The following is a 20610-nucleotide window of genomic DNA, read 5'->3' on the forward strand; positions in this document are numbered from 1 at the left end:
CTCTGTGGGACGCCGGCGCGTATCGGCCGAGGCGACGATAACGTGCCTTCGACTCGATAGCGGAAGGTGCGATTCGACAAGTAGTCTCGTATGATGAGCACGAGTCTGTCTGGTATTTTTAGTTTGTACAGCTTGTAAATTAAGCCGTTATGCCAGATTTTGTCGAAAGCTTTCGCTATGTCGAAAAAGAGAGCGCCCGTCGAGTGGGCTTTCGATTTAGCGAAACCGGAACGAAAACAGTGCGCAAAAGATCGATTGTTCATTAGCTATATGGCACGTTGCCCCGTCTTGTTGAAACCAAATGTCACCTGTCATTCTCTTCAATTTTGGGAAACAATAAATCGCTTAGCATGGCGCGTTAGCGATCGCCATTCACTGTAACGGCGTTTCCTTGCTCATTTTCGAAGAAAAATGGCCCAAAATGGCGTGCCGCCAGACCAAAATCCGCACCAGACAGTCACTCGTTGTAGATGTATTGGTTTCTCCACGATGACGTGTGGATTTTCAGAGCCAAGAGAGAGATTTGGAAATGAGCTTCATCTGAAAAGATGATTTTTCGGTAAAAATGCTAATCTTCGGTCAAGCGGTCTTCGGCCCATTGAGCAAACCGAAAACGCATCGGATGGTCATGCGGCTTCAGCTCTTGCACAAATCGAACTTTGTACGCATTCATACCGAGATCTTTATGTAAAATTCTTCTCAAAGAAGTGCGTGAAATGTTCAATTCTTGAGAACGATGACGAGCTGATGTTGATGGTTGTTCACGCACACTCTGAGCAACAGCAGCGATGTTTTCGGTTGAGCGCACTGGACGAGTACGTACACGGGTTGCTTTATCCAACAACGATCCAGTTTCACGAACTCGCTTTACAAATTGATCCACAAACTGCGTTTTTGGCGCATCCTTATTGTCAATTTTTTTTTCGTAAATTTCTAGTAGTAGAAGACTCACCATTTTGGAAATAAGTTTTTAATATTTTCCAACTTTGTTCAAGCGAAAAGCGACCCATTTCATAAATGTCAAACAAAACTAACTTTCTGACACATCGGAAATGTCATCAAACCTTCCAAACTTAAAATAACCTATATTTCCAATTCCAAACGTTAGATGGGCCCAATATACGTGAAGCAAAAACTTTTTACCCCTTTTTACGAAAATTACGCGGATGGAGGAGCATGAAATTTCGCACACTTATAGTTTGTATAGAGAAGAAGTGCAGAATGCTCATACTTTTTTTTTAAATTATGCATTAAATTATATTAAATCAATAAAAAAAATATCACACACACTACCATGTATTTGAAACACACACGCTTATTATACTTTTTTGTTGATTGTCAAAGTCTGTAGTCAAATTGAATTTTTTTTTTTAAAGTTCTTTATTTTCATTATTTTTTGGTTTTCTTTAATTTACATTTTTAATTATGGTCGAATTTATCCAAGAGCCCGTGAGGGCCAGACCTTCGCCATTTTATAGAAAGCTGAAATTTTCGCAGTGCATGCTGCCAACACAGGTTGAAGCAATGGCCAAATACGAAGTTTAACTCATGGTTACTTTGACTGATACCAGGCTGTAGGTAGGTAGACGTACAAAGTAGCAACTAACCTACGTTATTTCTAAATGCGTAATTTTTTAATATTCTGTTGAAGTAATATTAGATATCACGTTAACCAGAGCCACAAACTTTTGTAACTAAACTTACGTTATAGTATAAAACTGAACTTCATACGTGTCACTTGGGTACCTATTAGAAGATTTTTCTTCAATAGACGGTCAATTTCGATAGCTCCAATCCCGACTTAGACAAAAACTTAGGTTTGCCGTGGGTGCGAGTGCGAAGTAATTTTATACGCCTTTGATACCTGGTATCTGCCAAAGTAACCATGAGTTAAACTTCGTATTTGGCTGTTGCTTCTATCGGTGTTGGGAGCATACACTGAGAAATTTTCAGCTTTTATGAAATGACGTAAGTGTGGCCCTTCTGGGCTCTTGGTCTACCAGTATCGATAATTATTCGGATTTCCCAATACTTGTTGAAGTTATACCTCAAGTTGTCTGGCGCTGGGGCATGATTACTGTGGTAAAATCTGGCCGGGAAAGGGTTAAAATGACCTTTAGCCTCGTAAACAAGACTACTGCACTGGATCCGGTTTAGTCAGTACTGAATGGCCAGTTATTCAAAATTGTTGGATCAATAATTCAGAGTAGGTTTGTCAAATTTAAGGCTCGGTTCCTATATTTATATAGACCTAACCAAAACCTAATAAATCTAGTAACTAGTTTAGGAATTGATACTTTCAATAGTAATTCCTATAAGATATACCTACAAATCCCTTTATAAGGTGTGCTCTCACTGTTTTAAGGAACAGGATTGTGCTAGGCATGTTCTTGTAGGTATTATATAAAAAAATATTATTAAGTATGAAGACATTTTAGTCTTCCATTGAAATCAGCCAAGTGCCTCTTGAACTCAAAACTAGTTCGTAAACACTTTAACATTTAAAAATTCATATTTATAAGCACATTTTTGTGAAAAGTTTAAGCACCTATACTAACACACACATTATCTGTAAAAGCTTCATTTGTATACTTATTAACATTTAAAATATATAGATGGCCCTGTTTTCTTTATACATCTAGGTCGTCAAACAACCGTAAGGATCATCTGATGGTAAGGTATTGTAGATGCCTGCAACACCAGAAGTATCGCAAGCGCGTTTCCGACCCTACCTCCAATTCCCCCAGGAGCTCTAGTCGCCTTACTCACCACAGGAACACAACACTGCTTGAAAACAGTATTATTTAGCTATGATCTTCTGTTAGGTGGAGGTAATACCCCAGTGGGGCTGTTCCAGATTGTGAGCTAGATATTTCCTGTTGTGGCCCTACCTTAGTTAAAATAGACGAACAGTAACGTCATAGTTATAGGGTTCCGTGGCAACCTGTTAGTGTTGAGCCCCAAGCAATGAAAGTATGATTTAATCCTTTTTAAAGAGAAAAATATCATAACTAGTAGGTACCGTACCGTACATAGTAGGTTTTAGGTTTGTGTGTATATGTAGCTTATATATGTGTATTACCCAGTATACTAACTGAAGTTTACATAATATTTTATATACATATATATGTAGTGATCGATGTCGATCTAGAAACTTTAATTATTTAATAATATACAAAAAATATATTTAATAGGATCAGTTTATCGTCATAAACTATTAAATCCAGCTAGAAATTACTATAAAAAGTAGAGCTATTAAACTACTTTCTCTCGTCGTAAATAACTGTCATATAAATAATAAAGTTAAAAGCCGTGAATGGGATTGGCGTGTCGCCACGAACACGTGGCGCGGGGCGTCAGGAAGCTGGACACGACGTAAACATGACTATTTGCACGACTGATCTTGGCCAGATCTTGACCCATTAACACGGGAACCGATGTCAGATCGCAGTGTCGCTTAATATATTTTTAGCTGGTAGGCGGGAGCGGGGTTTTCGTTGAGTGAAGCCGTGAGCGGTACGTCAAACGCCGTTCGCGGAGCAATCGGCAGGCTCGCCGCGCGCTCGGGTAATGCACACTGTAAAATGACAACTCGAGGGATTAGACGGAAGAAATCGTCGCTGTCCGAAGTGAAAGTGGCAGTAATCGGTGCTCCATCAGTCGGCAAAAGTGGTATGTGTGCGACAACTACACGGCTAAGAGCGGTGGACCTAGCGAGCGAGTAATGTGTGTTTTGATTGATGTGAAGAAATTAACGAATCAAAGATATTGCATCAATGTTTGCTATTGTTGGAACTGTTAAATGAAAATTCTCAATCTAGTATACTTTTTCATTTAAAGAAGTTTCTCCTCTCTTCGTAGTAGGTACATTCGTGCTATGATAATTAACATATCTTTTAAACGATTTTAATAATGTAATAAATGCACAATTCTTTTGTGTTGATTCCATGAATAGAATTTTTAATACACAAATATACAACAAATGTTTCACGTGTGCCAATAAAAATTGTTGAAACTAAGAGGACACAAGTAATTTGTTTTTATTTCCTACTTCAAGATTATTTTAAAATTGTTCAAGGTTCAAATACCTACTGAAAGAATTTGTCGTAAAATGAGATTTAAAGTCATTAGGGTTCAGTAGTCAAAGGATTTAAATGAATCCCTACTGCAGCTAGCTTTGCTGCTCATCCGTATGTAATAGGCCTGTATCTGTCGATCAGACTATCAGTATTTCAACCATTTGAACAATATTAATACGCATACAAAAATAACATTTATTAAATTGCAGTTTGAACTTCAACTAAAAGAAATAAAACAAAATCGAAAATTGTAGGGGGGAATTCAAAGTGTATTTTTAATTGTTACCAGCTCTGTTTTAAGAAATCTAATATATAAAATTCTTGTGTCGCGGTGTTTGTAGTTAAACTCCTCCGAAACGGCTTGACCGATTCTCATGAAATTTTGTGTGCATATTGGGTAAGTCTGAGAATCGAACAACATCTATTTTTCATTCCCCTAAGTTATGGGGGGGGGGGCGGGTTAAGGGGGTTAATAACATATATGGCAAAATAACATTTGCGGGGTCAGCTAGTAAGTTTATAATATAGTAGTAGGTACCTGTTTTTTAGTGCTATGTAACTCTGTGGACCCCACTCGATCCGATTTTTAATAGGCATAGCGATTATTATTTACTAAAGGGTTAATAGCTGTTTATTCTAAATAATTTACAAAGCGAATGTAACAATATAATTATCGTGTCACAGTGACCTTCTGTAATAAAAAAAATGTTGTTTTACTTGTAAATAAAATAGTGAATTATAAGCGAATGAAAGTAGTTGTAATAATATAACTTATAAGTATATAGGCAACTGTTAGTTGCCTCAGAAGCATTATAATTGCAAGCAGTCGGGAATGTGACAAAATATACTTAGGTACCAATGTCTTGGTTGTTAAAATTTAGCTTGGTTTCGTCTAATTTTGGAGTTAACATTGTTATTGGCTTGCCATGTACATCTGATAAGTATTTGGGTCAATGGGCATAATTTAATGCACTTTTACATACTGAGTCGTCCAACTTTTTATATATAGGTACGTAATTCAACTTTCCAGTAAAGACTCGCCATTTCCAAAAGATATTTATACTTAATTTCTTAAAATTACTTTTTTACCACTATTTTACGGTCTTATAGCCTTGTCATTCAGTTTCTCTTCTATTCATGGTACTTACTAACACTGAAAAAAAAAAACATTTCGATTGCTTTGTGTAAAATTGCCATACTCGTTCCATAACGCTGTATATGCATGTTTTTGACACACGAATGACACCCGACCTGAATTCTCAGCATCTGACTGACATTTTAATTAAATCATTGCTTTCAAAAGGAAATAATGCACGAAAAATTTTTTCTCTTTCTGAGAGAACAATAGTATTTTATTTTGTGATTTTCGGTTAGTTGAAGTACAATTTGGCTACCGTTATGTGTACGATGCGACCATAATTCATTGCAGCGTTGTCGCCGCGACTGTGTGGCGTATAGTCGTTCCAACAAAGGCATTCACTTACCCACAGATGTAAATGAAATGAAGTGTCTTTGTGACTTTTACTTCAGACAGATAAACTGAAAACAAAATACCAACCTTTTGATAACGTTAACGGTAGACATACCTAGCTAGATTTCTTAACGTTTATGGTTACTGTGCCGTTATTATGGTTTGCGTATCTACTTATAATAAAGCCTATAAAAATCTTTGCATAGTCGTCAGTTTGACTGGCTGCGTAAAGCTTTTGATGAATTCGTGACTCACGGAGTAGGTATAGTGTCACATAGTTTTACAGAGTACCACATTTTTGAATAAAATTCAGGTGAAAATAAGGATGTAAAATAAACTTTGTAAAAGGAATCCCGACGCCTTAAAACTAATACTAGAAATAGTATTATGAGACTTAAACGCGAATTGTGCCAAAGACAAGACAATGACGTGCTTATTAGATCGACCTCTAGAGAGCTAAAAATATGTTTGGAAATATGTAGAACTATTTCTGTTTCTACTGAGCCGATCGGAACAATATCTCAGATCATAACGTCAACCAGTCATGGTGACCATCGATAAAAACATCACGTGTACATATGTTACTTAAATAAAACAACCTTCGTGCCAACACCTAGTTAATTTTAATTATTAGTTAATGTTAATTATTAAATAGGTACCTACTGTTGTATCATTCTCACAATTTACATTACTGAAGTATACTTCAGTATAGTCAGTAGTTATAACTGCTGTACGCACGCTTTTGACTTGGGGAGTAAGCTAGTTAATGCGTGACAAAAGCGTTACGAATAATGTGATCGGGCGAGGCGATTGGAAGTTGAGAGGGAGATATAAGTTAGATAATATAAAAAGAGAGAAAGTTACGTTTCGATTATTACTGTAGGAGTTAAAGAATTACTATAAAAAGTCCCGCACACACATTTTTTCGTAGGTAGTAAGGCGGATTCGTCACGCTCTGAGGTGAAAGGCTCGATCGGGTGAACTCGGGACCGCCGAGTTTATGCCAATATGCACACGAAATTTCAAAATATTCGGTCCAGCGTTTTCGGAGAAGTATTGCAACTAACATTGTGACACGAGAATATAATAAAAATGTAACGGGTCGATGTCTGTATACTTAAGATATATGAGAAAAAATATTATTGGGAACTTTATCAACGCTAATAGCACCCAAAATAATGATTGTCAGAATTTTTGTCTCTTAGTCTATGTGTTTGTGCACGCTAATCTCAGAAACGGTTTAACCGATTTAGATGTGGTTTTTACTAATATATTGCGGCAAGCTTAGCTTAACATTTCATGTTTGTTTCATGTCAATCGGTTACTAAATAAAAAAGTTATGCCAATTTAAAAAATCACGTTGAACATGTAAAGTCACTATTCCATGCGGACGAAATCGCGAGCACAGCTAGTATAAGATATGTAGTTATTGTTGTTTTTCCACATAAGGGGGACTCGACCATTTAAACGGCTGTTTTAACACTGATGGTTGTAAGATATGTTATAAATTTTATCTTGAAGATAAGTTACAAATAGACTTTAACAACAGGGGCTACGGCCTGTTTCTCGTCAATTAATAAAATACAACTTGAAGATTAATATGTGCGAAAATATTATTTTATTTATAAATAATTAATAAATTGCTATAAAAGTGGTAGGGTTTGCACTCAGATAGACTACATTCTAACTGATAGAAAAAAAAAAAACTAAAGACATGCAAAGACTGCAAAGTCATACCCGGGGAACCTGTTACTTCGTAGCATAGAATACTAGTGGCAGAATTCAAAATACCAAAAACATACAGGGTCAAGAAGGAGAAAGTGTGGAACAGGTGATGAATTTGATTTGAAGGTTGGGGTGCATCAAGGTTCCCCACTGAACCCTCTGCCATTTAAAGAGTCAAAGAAACAACCAAGGACCGAACTGCCTGGAGGCACATGATACGGGGGGCCTACCCCAAATAAAACGGGAAAGAGCCAGGCAAAGAAGAAGATATGCGAAAAAAATATATCTCATAAATACAGTAGAATTCGATGGTAAATAATAATTGTGTTTGCTGGCAAACGAAAAAAAACCGACTTCATTTATATCGACAAGTAATACAACGTAGGTAGACGAAAAAATAGATAAGTAAATACGCATTATCAAAAATTATGTCAAAAGTTGTAATCAGATCTCGATGAAATTTAAATATGACCACATGATAAACACCGGCTTTCGATTAAATTAAAAATCATCAAAATCGGTACATTCACTAAAAAGTTATGCGGATTTCTAGGGTTTCCCTCGATTTCTCTGGGATCCCATCATCAGATCCTGGTTTCTTTATCACGGCCACACCACACCTACACCACACCTTTACTACACCAGGGATATCTTCTTTCCAACAAAAAAAGAATTATCAAAATCGGTTCATAAACGACGAAGTTATCCTCGAACATACATACATATATATATTTACATACCAACTGGATAGTGGAAATCTGTGGAATTCCGTTCATAGCGTATTGTAATTCCCACGAAAGTTAATTTTTCTACTTGTCTAGAAAACGTATATTATCTACAGTAGCCGCTGAGGCAGATGAACCAATGAATCTTAATAATATCAACTCTCATAGGAGCCTGTCAACCTGTCACATGAAACACGTACTATATTTCACTTTTTGAACGGAACATCTAAATATTTACACAAGTCGAAGAGGAAAAATTGAAACAAAGTTTTCTTATTAAAATATCTCAAGAAAATGATGTATAGAAACGTCAATATATATATAGCGAACTTCGTATTGCCTTATTTTCATCATCATTACAACCTATACAGTCATCATCATCATTACAACCTATACAGTCCACTGCTGGACATAGGCCTCCACAAGTTTACGCCAAAAATAACGTGAACTCATGTGTTTTGCCCATAGTCACCACGCTGGGCAGGCGGGTTGGTGACCGCAGGGCTGGCTTTGTCGCACCGAAGACGCTGCTGCCCGTCTTCGGCCTGTGTATTTCAAAGCCAGCAGTTGGGTGGTTATCCCGCCATCGGTCGGCTTCTTAAGTTCCAAGGTGGTTGTGGAACCTTGTTATCCCTTAGTCGCCTTTTACGACACCCACAAGAAGAGAGGGGGTGGCTAAATTCTTTAGTGCCGTAGCCACACAGCACATATAATAATTACAAATAAAATATAGCCTATCTTTCAAGTTGTTTCAAACTGCACACGGTGTGCAAATTTGATTAAAATCAGTTAAGTAGTTTAGGAGTCCATTGCGGACAAACGTGGCAAACAACGTGGCGCGTAATATATAGGTATATTAGTATAAATATTTCAAGTAACGTAATTATCATATATTTTCTGTGGTTTGTCCTTCGCAGCGTCTGATAGCGTCTTTTAATACTACAAATAGTTTTAGTCGTGTACTACCATTCAAATGGTATAGGAATATATGAGATTTTAGATTAACATGGTTACTTCTACTACTTAAACTATTCAATATCGGGGTATTTGAATATCGAGCTCCACAAAATGAAAATAAAAAACATGGTAAATATTCCGTTTTTGAATAGTTTTAGGTATATATAAAACAAATACCTGAAGTGACACTTTGAAAAACGTTCGACGATGTAAGACATTTTTCGTCACGATTCAATGTCACAATTATATATTATTACGATTAAACTGTGAGAGTGAGGTGTTACTGTAATAACACTGCTGTGTTTAAAATCATATGACTATTTTTAAAAATATATGTTATGTTTAATAATGGAAATAAACAAATCGAAAACATGTGGAAGAAGTTACGTATTATTTATTTTATACGCCACAAATAATTGTAAATATATTAAATATTTTTATTACTAAAACTTCCTTTTGAATGTTCATAGTGCATCATTAATTACATTAAAGTAATATCAAATGTTATACTGATTTAATGACGATACCAAACAGAAAACATGCCAATAATCCGTTATTTGACTTATCACGATTATTAATTTTGGAATAAAGCCAGCTGCTGTGTGATGATTATATAGGTGATATTAAAAAGCACATAAATTTCTTAATATTTTTTAATTAGCATCATACTTTAAAAAAAAAGAGTAAGTAAATACTTGTAGAACGCAGTTTTTAAAAAATGTAAATACTTGTAGAACCCATTTTTTTCAATGTATAATATATATTAATCAATCTTTAACTTAATCTTATATATCTCATATGTATCTTCTTAATTTTTTGTAATGTATGTAGAAAAATAATTAATTAATTGATTAAAATATTGTCATTGTCTGTTTTTTAGTTCACGTATTTCTTATAAAATGGTAGGTTCATAAAATATATAGAAAGAAGGTGGGGAGACCGGGTGGTCCGTGTCCGCCCAAGTATGGTGCAGACCCCACCGTAGGTTGGTTGGGTAACCGGTACCTAATCTCGAACGTTTATAATTACCTCTAAACAAGCAGATTATTGTCTTTTATTTTATAATTTATGTCCAGCAGTCGTCTGTGTTACACTGATGATGATAATGATCAATTTAGATGATATACATTTGTAGAAGTTTGTTTGTATGTTTCTTTGCTTTCAGCCCTGTACCTTCACGAACTTGTTGTAAAATGCCACACCTAAAAAATTAACAAAGTTTTAGGAGAAAACATTCAGCTATAATAAGCAGTAGTCCTATGAAAAATATTTTAGAAGAAAAAGAAGAAAGAAAATAAATAAGGAACACATGAAAGTAAGTGAAAAGGCTGCTAGTTCACTAAAGGTTCCAAGAAAGAAAGGTTCCAAGAAGGTTTGTGAAGTTCTTCATCCACCCTCACAAAGGGAGGATCCTCCAACCAGACGGGTGTTGTGTCTGGCGGGCTACCGGCCCCGACGGTTGTTGTCGGGATCTTGTATATATACTTAATCACTTTGAAAACTCTGATAGCGAGATGTGATGCGAGTCGTTCGTATTTCGCGCGATAGATGTCGCCACAGATGCTATATAAGATAAAGGTTCCAAGAAAGGACGTACCGCGCAAGAAAAAAATACCAAAGAAGAAGATGCGAAAGAAAATTAGTATTTTTGCTTAGTTTGTGATGAAAAATATGAAGATCCTCTACTGATCCTCTCTAAGGATTGGATAAAATCATAAAAATGTACTTTATGGGCCCATGAAAAGTGTACGAGTGGTGAAAGTACATTTTAAGGATATATATAATAATATGATTTATGTGAAGATTAGATTATGTCCTTGATTACCCCATACACCATTCGTAATTACCCCCCATGCAGTGGGGTAATCCCGAACCCCTAAAGTTTTGTTTTCTTATTAATATTAGATTTTATATTGAAAATTTATTAATGTTGCTTATCAGAACTTAAGGATGATTAGTCAAAGTAAACATTAATTGATAAATGATATTTGTAGCTTAATCTGCTTTTTTCAATTTCAGTTTCCCCTTATGTGTTCGAATTACCCCACTCTCCTCTAGTCGCGCATTATAAGTTGGAGATGATAACATATAGCTATTAAAAATTTTATGGCTCGACGTGGGCTCTATATGCCTACTCTTAAAAACAGTCCCATTCTTCAACCAAAGATGTAACGTTAACTTTATTTTTATTAAACATGAAACACATGTTAGTCTTTTAATACTCTCGTAATTTCGAAAGCGGTCGCTGTGCTTTGTATGTTTATTGTGTGCTCTGCAAATAAACAGAATTCAATATTAAGACAGATTCCGATCGAATTTTAGTTTATTTTTGCATGATCTTGACGCTATTTGTAATTCATGCCGAAACTTACAGATCATTGAAATTAAAATTAAAAAGAAAAACTTTGTAGGTATCATCAATATTATATTTACAGAATGTTCAACATCTAACCACGTTCCTTCAAATAAGAGGGAGGGGGGTCTATGGGTATGATAGATCACGTTCCAAGCGAAAAAAAAATACCTAACCTTTTTTTTAAATTTTACTTTGTCTTAATATACTAACTATTCTAGCAATGTACTTCCAACACTATTTTTCTTAACCATTAAACATGTCGATAAAGTGAAATATCAACACTAACTGCCACATGCAACTAAGAAGAAGAAGAGCTATTCTCGTAGAATGTTTTTATTCTAAACTATACCATTACTGTGCAACTAGGGCGACTTACTACACGGGTGCACTGCGCGACGCGGTGCGTCGTTTCATTTTATTTTAAACTAGCGAACCGCCCCGGCTTTTCACGGTTGCAAAAAATATTAGTGTTTCTCTACTATATTATGAATTTATTATACATATAAACCTTCCTCTGGAATCACTCTATTTAGTAAAGAAAACCGCATCAAAATCCATTGCGTAATTTTAAAGATCCAAGCATACAAACAGTGGGAACCGACTTTGTTTTATACTATGTAATGATTGTCTTCTAAATTATTTGTCCAAATAAAATCCTATAAAAAGCAAAGTTATCTTTATATATTGCCTTATTGATATATTTGCATTGGTAAGAATTCATAAGCCTAGCTAATAATAATGCTATAAAATCATCCTTTAATTTTTGTTATCATTAATTCATTGCGGGGTTATTTTAAAACTGTGATAGGTATATTCTAAGATATTCATTGAAATCAAATGACGTGTTGTGATAAATATCGCAGGTATTAATTTGGATAAGGGTTTATGTCATGTCTAAAAAACTATCTTCGCAAATTATGGATTATTTTAGAAGAAAGAAACTTGATTACCATAAAAAACATATGCTGATGCAGACTTTTTTTAGAACGTTTGGTGGCGATCAATTCCATGATACATAACTTTTGGGTAGCTCTACCCTTTACGCAGCACACCTATTCCTCGTGTAATATTATATACCCTTCCTCGCTAAATTGACTATCCAACGCAATAATATTTTTTTCACACCAGTAGTTCCAGAGATCGTTCTAATCAACAAACAAACAAACTTATACGCTTTTTAATATTAGTATAGATTATAGCCATGCTTACGTGTCCACGAAAGGTATCATGCGGAACGAGTCTATCAAAACTCAGTTATTTAAACAAACTCAAATTTAAAAATTGATCTAGGTTTTTTTTGTTCACGCGAAATATGATCTATTACATTTCAGAACCCCGATGTTGAAGGAAAGCAGTTAAGAGTCGAACAACTTATATATTTACTAACAATGTCATTAGGAAAGTGAGGGGAAATTTATTTGTATCATTACATTTATTATGTTGTTCTCATGTAAGTGAATTTTCTTTTTGAGAATAAATTCTTTAAACCTAAAGCTATGGTAGTAAGTCTATTTATTATCTAACGTTCTTTTTTATTATCTTACGGTCTCCTCGAGGATTTAATGTGCACTTGGGTAACAAGTTTTCTTGATGGGTGTAGAATCGAGGTTGCTGTCAACGGAGTATGATTGAAAACCATGCCCATTAACACTGTCTTTCAAGACTCATTGCCACCTACACTGCTTATTCTTCATCTTAGCGATATGCATAATAAACAGTGTAGCGTACCATTTAGGTAAGACCCAACGGTTCTGCTCAAAATCTGGAGCAGCCTGTCCGGGGAAGTAGCTCAACTTTACAAAATATCAGAACTGAATAATACCGCTCCAAAGTAGTGTTATATTCTTCTGTTATTGCAGGCGTCTATGGGCTACGGTAAGCACTTAAAAAATTAATATTTAGAAGACATCCATCAAGATCGGATTTTGTCGACAGAGCTTTACAAAAGAAATTGTTTGAAAAGTCCTTCATTTTGAACTTCGCTTCGCTTTATATTTTTGAACTACTGCGTAAAAATGAATAAATACGTATTTCACTATTTGTGAACAATATACCCTATATTACGAAAGAAGAATAAAGTGACATAAGTTTTTGCTTTAATTACTTTTGTTGCGCAAAAATATATAATTAAAAAAAACAAATAAATATATTTAAAAGTGTGTGTATCGGCTCAAACACGGTGCTTTAGTTTACTTACTGTGATATTTCAATATCAAAATGTTTTTCAAAGTTAATCTTATTATAATTATGTAATTAAAATACTAGAAGTTTAATATTAAAACATAAATTGACTTTTGCTATTCGTAGCGATACATTATACTGGTATAATGCTAAAACCTATTTTTTGCTACAGTTAAAATCGCTGCAAAGCGTCTATGCAGTTTCATTTCATTCATTTTTTTTTTGTTTGTTAAGAAGCAAACTCCAGAAATAAGCATTTTATTTTAATTATACTTGTGTTATTATAAATTTTTCACAATTTTCAACCGACTTCAAAAAAGAAGGAGGCTACTGAATTCGACCATATATATACTATATAGGTTCGGGGATAACTTCGTTTATGAACCGATTTTGATAATTCTTTTTTGTTGGAAAGGGTATCCCAATGATAAGGAAACAAGGATAATCGAGGATAATCTCGAAAATTTTAGTGACGACTAGTGCGTTTGTTAATTTTTTTTTCGTCTACGTTAGGTACGTTGTATTACTTGTCAATGTAATTGAAGTCGGTTTTTCTTTCGTTTGATAGCAAACACAATTATATTGTTTCGTTTGTTCGAATATTTTTTGACTAAATACATTTTTTTTTTGTTGACAGCACTGACAGTACGATTTCTGACAAAAAGATACATCGGGGAGTATGACCATCAACAGGGTAAGTTCTTCTACTATAGACAGAAATTTAATAATAATTATCATTTTGAATTTCTGATAATATGAGGAAATATTATAGGTACATTTGCTTTTTTTTTTTAATAATTGGCGTGGTAAGGCAATTTTGTTACGTAGTTTGTACTGTACATAGTTTCGTTTGTTTTCATAGTAACTAATATGTTTCTAAAAAATTCTATTCCACCATTTTCATTTTCACAAATAATTTCTTATTGAATTTATTGACATAACATTTGAGTAACAGAATTAAACTAAGGAACTATTATGTTTTGTATAAAAGCAAACAAGAATAATGTTTACTTGAAAATAATTAAATAATTTCAATAAATCGCTATTTTCGGTTTAATGTGCTAATTCACATAATTTTAGATTTTAATTTTTTTTTATAGTTAAGGTAGTACTGTTAATTGAATTAATTAAAAAAACTTTTCGTAACGTAACAAAAATAATAAACAACTAATTATTTACAGAGAGTAAATACAAGCACGAAGCGATGTTAGACGGGGAACCAATACTTTTCGAAATCTTAGACACATGTCCTAAGGTAATTGTTCTATCGTTATTATTCCTCTTCTTGTACTTGTTATTTTTCCTAATAATATATAATATACCGTCATTTTTAACTCTGTGTAACTTTCCGAAATAAAGAGACTGTTACTGACGATGAGATATAATTAAACCTTCATCTTTACCTACAATATAATTGTGTTTGCTCGCAATCCAACTCCAAGTAGATCCGCAAGTAATATAACATAGGTAGTCGATAAAATAGTCAATTCAATTGGATGTATTAAGGATAACTCAAAAAGTACTCGACACATAACAAGTATCAGCTTTCGAATAAACGAAAAATCATCGTAATAAAAACCCAGTAACAAGTTATGGGGTAACACACAAAAAATAGTTGAATTGAGAATCTCCTCCCTTTTTGAAGTCGGTTAGTTACTATAAGCATAAACGTCCAATAAGTATATATGATAAAGTTGGGATACAAATATGCATGACTGCAAAAATAAATTTCAAAAAAAATTTAAATTTAAGAAACGAATATCTAACCAAAGTAAAAATATACATTTCAAACTCTTGACATTATATTGTTTCTAAAAGGTATTCACATTTGATAGCAATGAAATTCAGTTAAGTTTAATTTGTTTGAAATATCGTAGTTACGTAATATTACACAAACTTAGTATTTAGGTAAATAAAAATGAAATCTGGAACATGAATTCAAAAACTTATTTATTTACAGAGCATAGAAGACCTTCCAGGAAATGATATAGCGCAATGGGCTGATGGCCTGTTCCTTGTATATTCAATAACGGACAGGGATTCATTTAATTATGTCCGACGGGCCAAGCAGAGCTTGCAGCCCGAAGTACCGCTCACTCTCGTCGGCAATAAGGCAGACATGGTGCATTTGAGACAGGTAAACAATTTTAATTTGTTTTAAATTTTTTCAAGTTACGTAGTAAACGTAGTTCTATAAATTTTTATGATATAATGTAGGTACATAAAAATTAATGACTGTTACCCCTTTTCACGCCATAGTTTGAGAATGACTACGATTTCATTCATTTTTTTAAGATTTCTGATACATTTTAGAATTTCTTACGGAATTGAAAACTAAGAAAATTACCTAGAAAATTGATAATTTTAAAGGCAAGAACAACGTCTATAGATTCTGTTAGTGTAATATAAAATAATAACAAACTTTGTTAAGAATTACGCCATTGTTAATAAAAACAAGAATGAAAAGGCATTCACTGTTTTCACGGTAAAGTCTATTATTGTTAAGGTACAAAAAGTTAAAGCAATTCAATTAGTCCCGTTGAATATTTACAGGTGAGTCCAGAAGAAGGGGAAATATTAGCTAAGGATTTTGAATGTAGCTTCGCGGAAGTTGCAGCAGCAGAGCAAGTGAATCAAGTCGGCGAAGTGTTCCACGATCTTTGTCGAGAAGTACTGACTCACAGAAAAAGAGCTAAACATAGTCTCTTAGACAGGATGTTGGGCTCTAAAACGGCATATAGAGTCTATTCGAGAGGGAAAAGTGACAGCGCTTTACCCAAAGACTAAATATAATAATTTAGTTTCAGCATTTAGTTTGTATTCTTATACTTATATGTAAGCATAATAAATGTATTTTTTGTTTAAATATAAAGTATGATTATTAATTAATTACGCCACAATTTAGTTGAACTCTGTAAATAAATGACTATTTCGAATTTAATGAAAATTAAAATAGTTAAAAAGAATGAAAAAATCGTGGAATTTCAAAGTACAGAGATACTTCATGTTAAATATTATTTAAGAAGTAGTACGCGCAGTTGTAAAATATAAATAATTACACTGTTAATCATAATGTTAAAGGTGTTTTAAAAGAAAATAAAATTATTGTAAAATATTACTTTCATATTTCTACCAATAATTATATTGGTATTTCTTATAAAAAAAGTTTTCTTTCTTTTCTTTCTTTCTTCTTTCTTTCTTATTAATACAAAGGAATTAAATTATTAATTATTCAACGTTAAATACCTACATCGATAAAAGAAGTGGTCAATTATGGCTTATATATGGTTTGCTATTTCAGCCAGTACAGAAGATTCTAAATTCAATAATTGTATTTGCTCGCGAACGAACTAAACTGACTTCAATTATATCGACAAGTAATACAAACGTAGGTAGACGAAACAATAGTCAAGTAAATAAGTGTTATCAAAGATTACTCAAAAAGCTGTAATCAGATCTCGATGAAATTTACATGTGGCCACATGATAAACACCAGCTTTCGATAAAATTAAAAATCATCCAAATCGCTACACCATGAAAAAAGTTATGCGATATAATACAACGTAGGTCGACGAAAAAAGAGTCAAGAAAAACGCATTACTAGATATAACTCGAAAAGTAGTTGTTAGATCTCAAATAAATTTAAATGGAACCAAATTTTTCTTTTGTCGAAATCGGTCCTCCCGTTCAAAAGTTCTGAAGTAACATACCCCCCTATTTGGAAGGCGGTTAAGAAGATGAACGATGAATCTACGTATAGTAATTTAAGATATATTACAAAAATTAAAAAAAAAATGTATATATGAAATGTATCAGTAGGAAAAATTACCTGCCACACACACGGTTTACAAAGGTGCTATCTATATATTTAGATTTATCATCAGTTCAACTAGCAAAACAATTAAATTTTGAACTGTCTGATGTTTTAACAAAATATTATAATTTGATTACTGTTACTGTAAGATTACTGTAAGATTCAATGACACGCTCTACTCGCTAGCCGGCTGAAAGGAATGCACTGAGAGTTCAAGATACAGCTATACACTAAAAGAATGTTAGGCCTTTTTCTTCATGCGGGAGAAGGATTGTAGCTAAATACACCACGCTGCTCCACTGCGTGTTTAAAATCAAAATCAAAAACAGCATTATTCAAATAGACTCCAAGAGCACTTTCGAATCGTCATTTTAGAAATTAAAACTTTAAAAATAAATTATTATATTTGTAGAAGTAAAGCTACCACCGATTCGGAATGTAGATTCTGCAGAGAAGAATCGGCAAGAAACTCCGCAGTTGCTCTTTTGAAAAATAATATATAAACTGTGTTTTAGTATAAAATTAGTAACATGTTGCATAAAATATAGCGTTACAAGTCCACACATCTTTATCAACTATGTAATCCTGCAGTAAGTCCGTCCAATAGTAAGTCCGAGTAATAAGCTTTATCCAATTTTTTTAAAATAAATACTTTAAATTTATGTTGAGACAATTCCAAAATTGTTTGTGGGATTTTATTATACATGTGAATATCATAACCCCAGAAAGGAAACGTTTACTTTGCGCAGTCGGATACTTGGAGTTACAATTTTGTTATTCCTTCTCATGTTTACAATGCGATTATTAATATTTATTTCAAAGCAATGAATATTTTGATGAATATACATAAATTATTAAATTATTATAAATATACTGCGACGCAATTGTTAATGTCTACCTTTCGGAAAACATCCCGTAGGGAGACTCGAGCTCCGAGATCGTAAATAACGCGAATAGTCCTTTTTTGCAAGATAAATATAGTCTCAATATCTGTAGCATTACCCCACAGTAACAGGCCGCAAGACATAACACTATGGAAATAGCTAAAATATATTAAGCGATAGCACTATATTACAAATATATTTAACATAAAATGGCAGATCATTATATAAAAAATATATAATGTATATAAAAAAGAAATGGATCTAGAATCGACCCCTGTGGAACGCCCATTTTTAGCACAGATACAGAAGACTTTGTTCTGTTTATTGATACTTGTTGAATTCTATTAGATAGATATGAAGCAATTAGATTAAGAGTTATACCATTAACACCGTAATACTCAAGTTAACTTAATAAGATCCCGTGGCTCACGCAATCGAATGCCCAAGCGTTATATATATGTTTGAGAAGTGCCACACCAGCATCTGTCGTAGAGCGACTTCTAGTGAAACCATATTGTTCACTATGAAAAATTCCATTACAATAACTTTAAAATGGAAAAGAAGTTGATTTATTATAATTTTTTCAAATGTTTTACTTAAGGACGGTAGGATTGAAATGGGTCTATAATTACTGGGATCACTTCAACTTCCCTTTTTTAAAAAGTGAAATATTGAAAAAACATTACTACATTTTAGCAAATCTGGAAAAGACCCTACTTTAGTAGCATTGTTAAAAGTTAAATCTAAGTACGGAGCGAGGTCATCAATTATAGTACTAATTATTTAAACTGAAATGCCCCACAGATCATTTGTTTTTTTAATATTAAGACTCTTAAATGGTTTAAGAATATCTAAAGAATCAACTCGTAAGAATGAAAAATCAACATTACATTTGCTAACGTTATTTTTAAGAAGTTGTGTAGAATCAGTTGAAGTCAAGGTATTTTATCGAAAAAGGTTTCAAAGACGTTTGCCAACTTGTCATCCGAGCTTACAACAAACAGCACCATTTATATTTAATTCAATTGGTATAGTTTGCTTATTACGTTTCCCACATATACTATTAATTATATTCCATGCGCATTTAATTTTATCACCAGAATTAATAATTTTATCTTTGATATATTTTGATTTAGCAGCCATACAAACATTTTTTAAAGTTTTAGAATATTTTTTTACATAATAAAAAAATCCAGTCTCCTGCTTCCATTGCTTCACACTGTACAGTTCGTACAACCTATTTCTACTCTTATAAATACCTTCAGAGGCTTTTTTTCACTAAATTTTATGTTTACATTTATATCGAAAGTTTAAAGTTATTGGTTTAGGTTGGTTTTAAGTTGGTTGGCTTAATCTGCACTCCGAGGCGCAGTAGAGAGACCCGCAAGGACAGACATCCATACCGGAAAGAAATATGTGTACAAATCAAATAAATATCCATCCCGAGCGGGAATCGAACTCGCAAGCCGTCGGTGTTTTAAGCGATTAATCGCAGAAACTATACCTGTGTGGTTGTATTACAATAACTATCATATTAAAAAAATTAAAACTCTATATATATTAACCGTAAAGTAAGTTTTTTAAAGACTAATTGAAAACTTGCTTCCGTAGACATGAGGAAGACCTAATACGATGATAAGGTTTATTATTTAAAGTTTTAAAAACATTCTCCTAGGGACAAAAGGAATAATGAGCTGCGATTAAAAAATGACTATCCGTCACAAAGGCAACCCCAGAATCAGTTATACAGAGGGTAATCTGTGCAAAGTGGCCCTAAATTAATATAAAAGCGCCTCCCCTCGCCACAGGGATCGCGGAGGCGTCGTCCAATGGGCTTTAAGCATTCAAATAATGTCCCGCAATGACACTCGTTATTAGATTTAAGATGGCACCGAAACGTTGTCATTATTATTATTATAAAAAATAATAACAAGCATCATATAATGTACACTTTTTTCTTGATATAATTGCAATAATAGATTGATTGAGATGATTAATAATCTGGTATAACATTTATTCATGAAAGACCAATGAAATACGATACATAATGAACCTACATAAAACTATGGTACATTATATATCAGTTTAGCGCTAATAAGAATAAAATGAACGAAAATGACCACACAATTTTTTTATCAATTTTTGGTTTAGTTCATTTAGGTATAAAACAATTACTTAACACAATGAAATAATTCAAATGTAAGTATATAAAGATCAAGCTATGTTGCATAGATTAATTTGAAAAAAAAAACTTGTCGAGATTTCTCTATGATTTTGAAATTTCAAATATCATATTGTTATATTCCATACACAATAGGTATTTACTTTACAATTTATGTTTAAACCATAAGTTTTTTGTTGTTTTTTTATAATCTCGTATTGTTTTTATTAAGTTTATTGATTTTTGAATGATAATGT

The 20610-nt window shown here is 33.3% G+C and overlaps 1 protein-coding gene across 1 annotated transcript; it reads left to right on the forward strand.

Annotated features, from left to right (window-relative positions):
- The first annotated feature begins 3390 nt into the window (after nucleotides 1–3390).
- Nucleotides 3391–16366, forward strand: LOC123668347 (ras-related and estrogen-regulated growth inhibitor). Its single transcript, XM_045602087.1, has 5 exons — nucleotides 3391–3672; nucleotides 14132–14188; nucleotides 14676–14749; nucleotides 15455–15631; nucleotides 16048–16366. The coding sequence occupies exons 1-5, from the start codon at nucleotides 3585–3587 to the stop codon at nucleotides 16279–16281; spliced, it is 630 nt and encodes a 209-aa protein (XP_045458043.1). The 5' UTR covers nucleotides 3391–3584; the 3' UTR covers nucleotides 16282–16366.
- Nucleotides 16367–20610: the final 4244 nt, after the last annotated feature.

The sequence above is a fragment of the Melitaea cinxia genome, chromosome Z (assembly GCF_905220565.1).
Source record: "Melitaea cinxia chromosome Z, ilMelCinx1.1, whole genome shotgun sequence".
Taxonomy (NCBI): domain Eukaryota; kingdom Metazoa; phylum Arthropoda; class Insecta; order Lepidoptera; family Nymphalidae; genus Melitaea; species Melitaea cinxia.

What these genes read in the sequence shown, in the direction of transcription:
- LOC123668347 (XM_045602087.1), top strand. Translation starts at nt 3,585, where the DNA reads ATGACAACTCGAGGGATTAGACGGAAGAAATCGTCGCTGTCCGAAGTG. An exon ending in TCCATCAGTCGGCAAAAGTG is followed by an intron (nt 3,673 to 14,131) that starts GTATGTGTGCGA and finishes TTTTGTTGACAG; the next exon opens with CACTGACAGTACGATTTCTG. An exon ending in GGAGTATGACCATCAACAGG is followed by an intron (nt 14,189 to 14,675) that starts GTAAGTTCTTCT and finishes AATTATTTACAG; the next exon opens with AGAGTAAATACAAGCACGAA.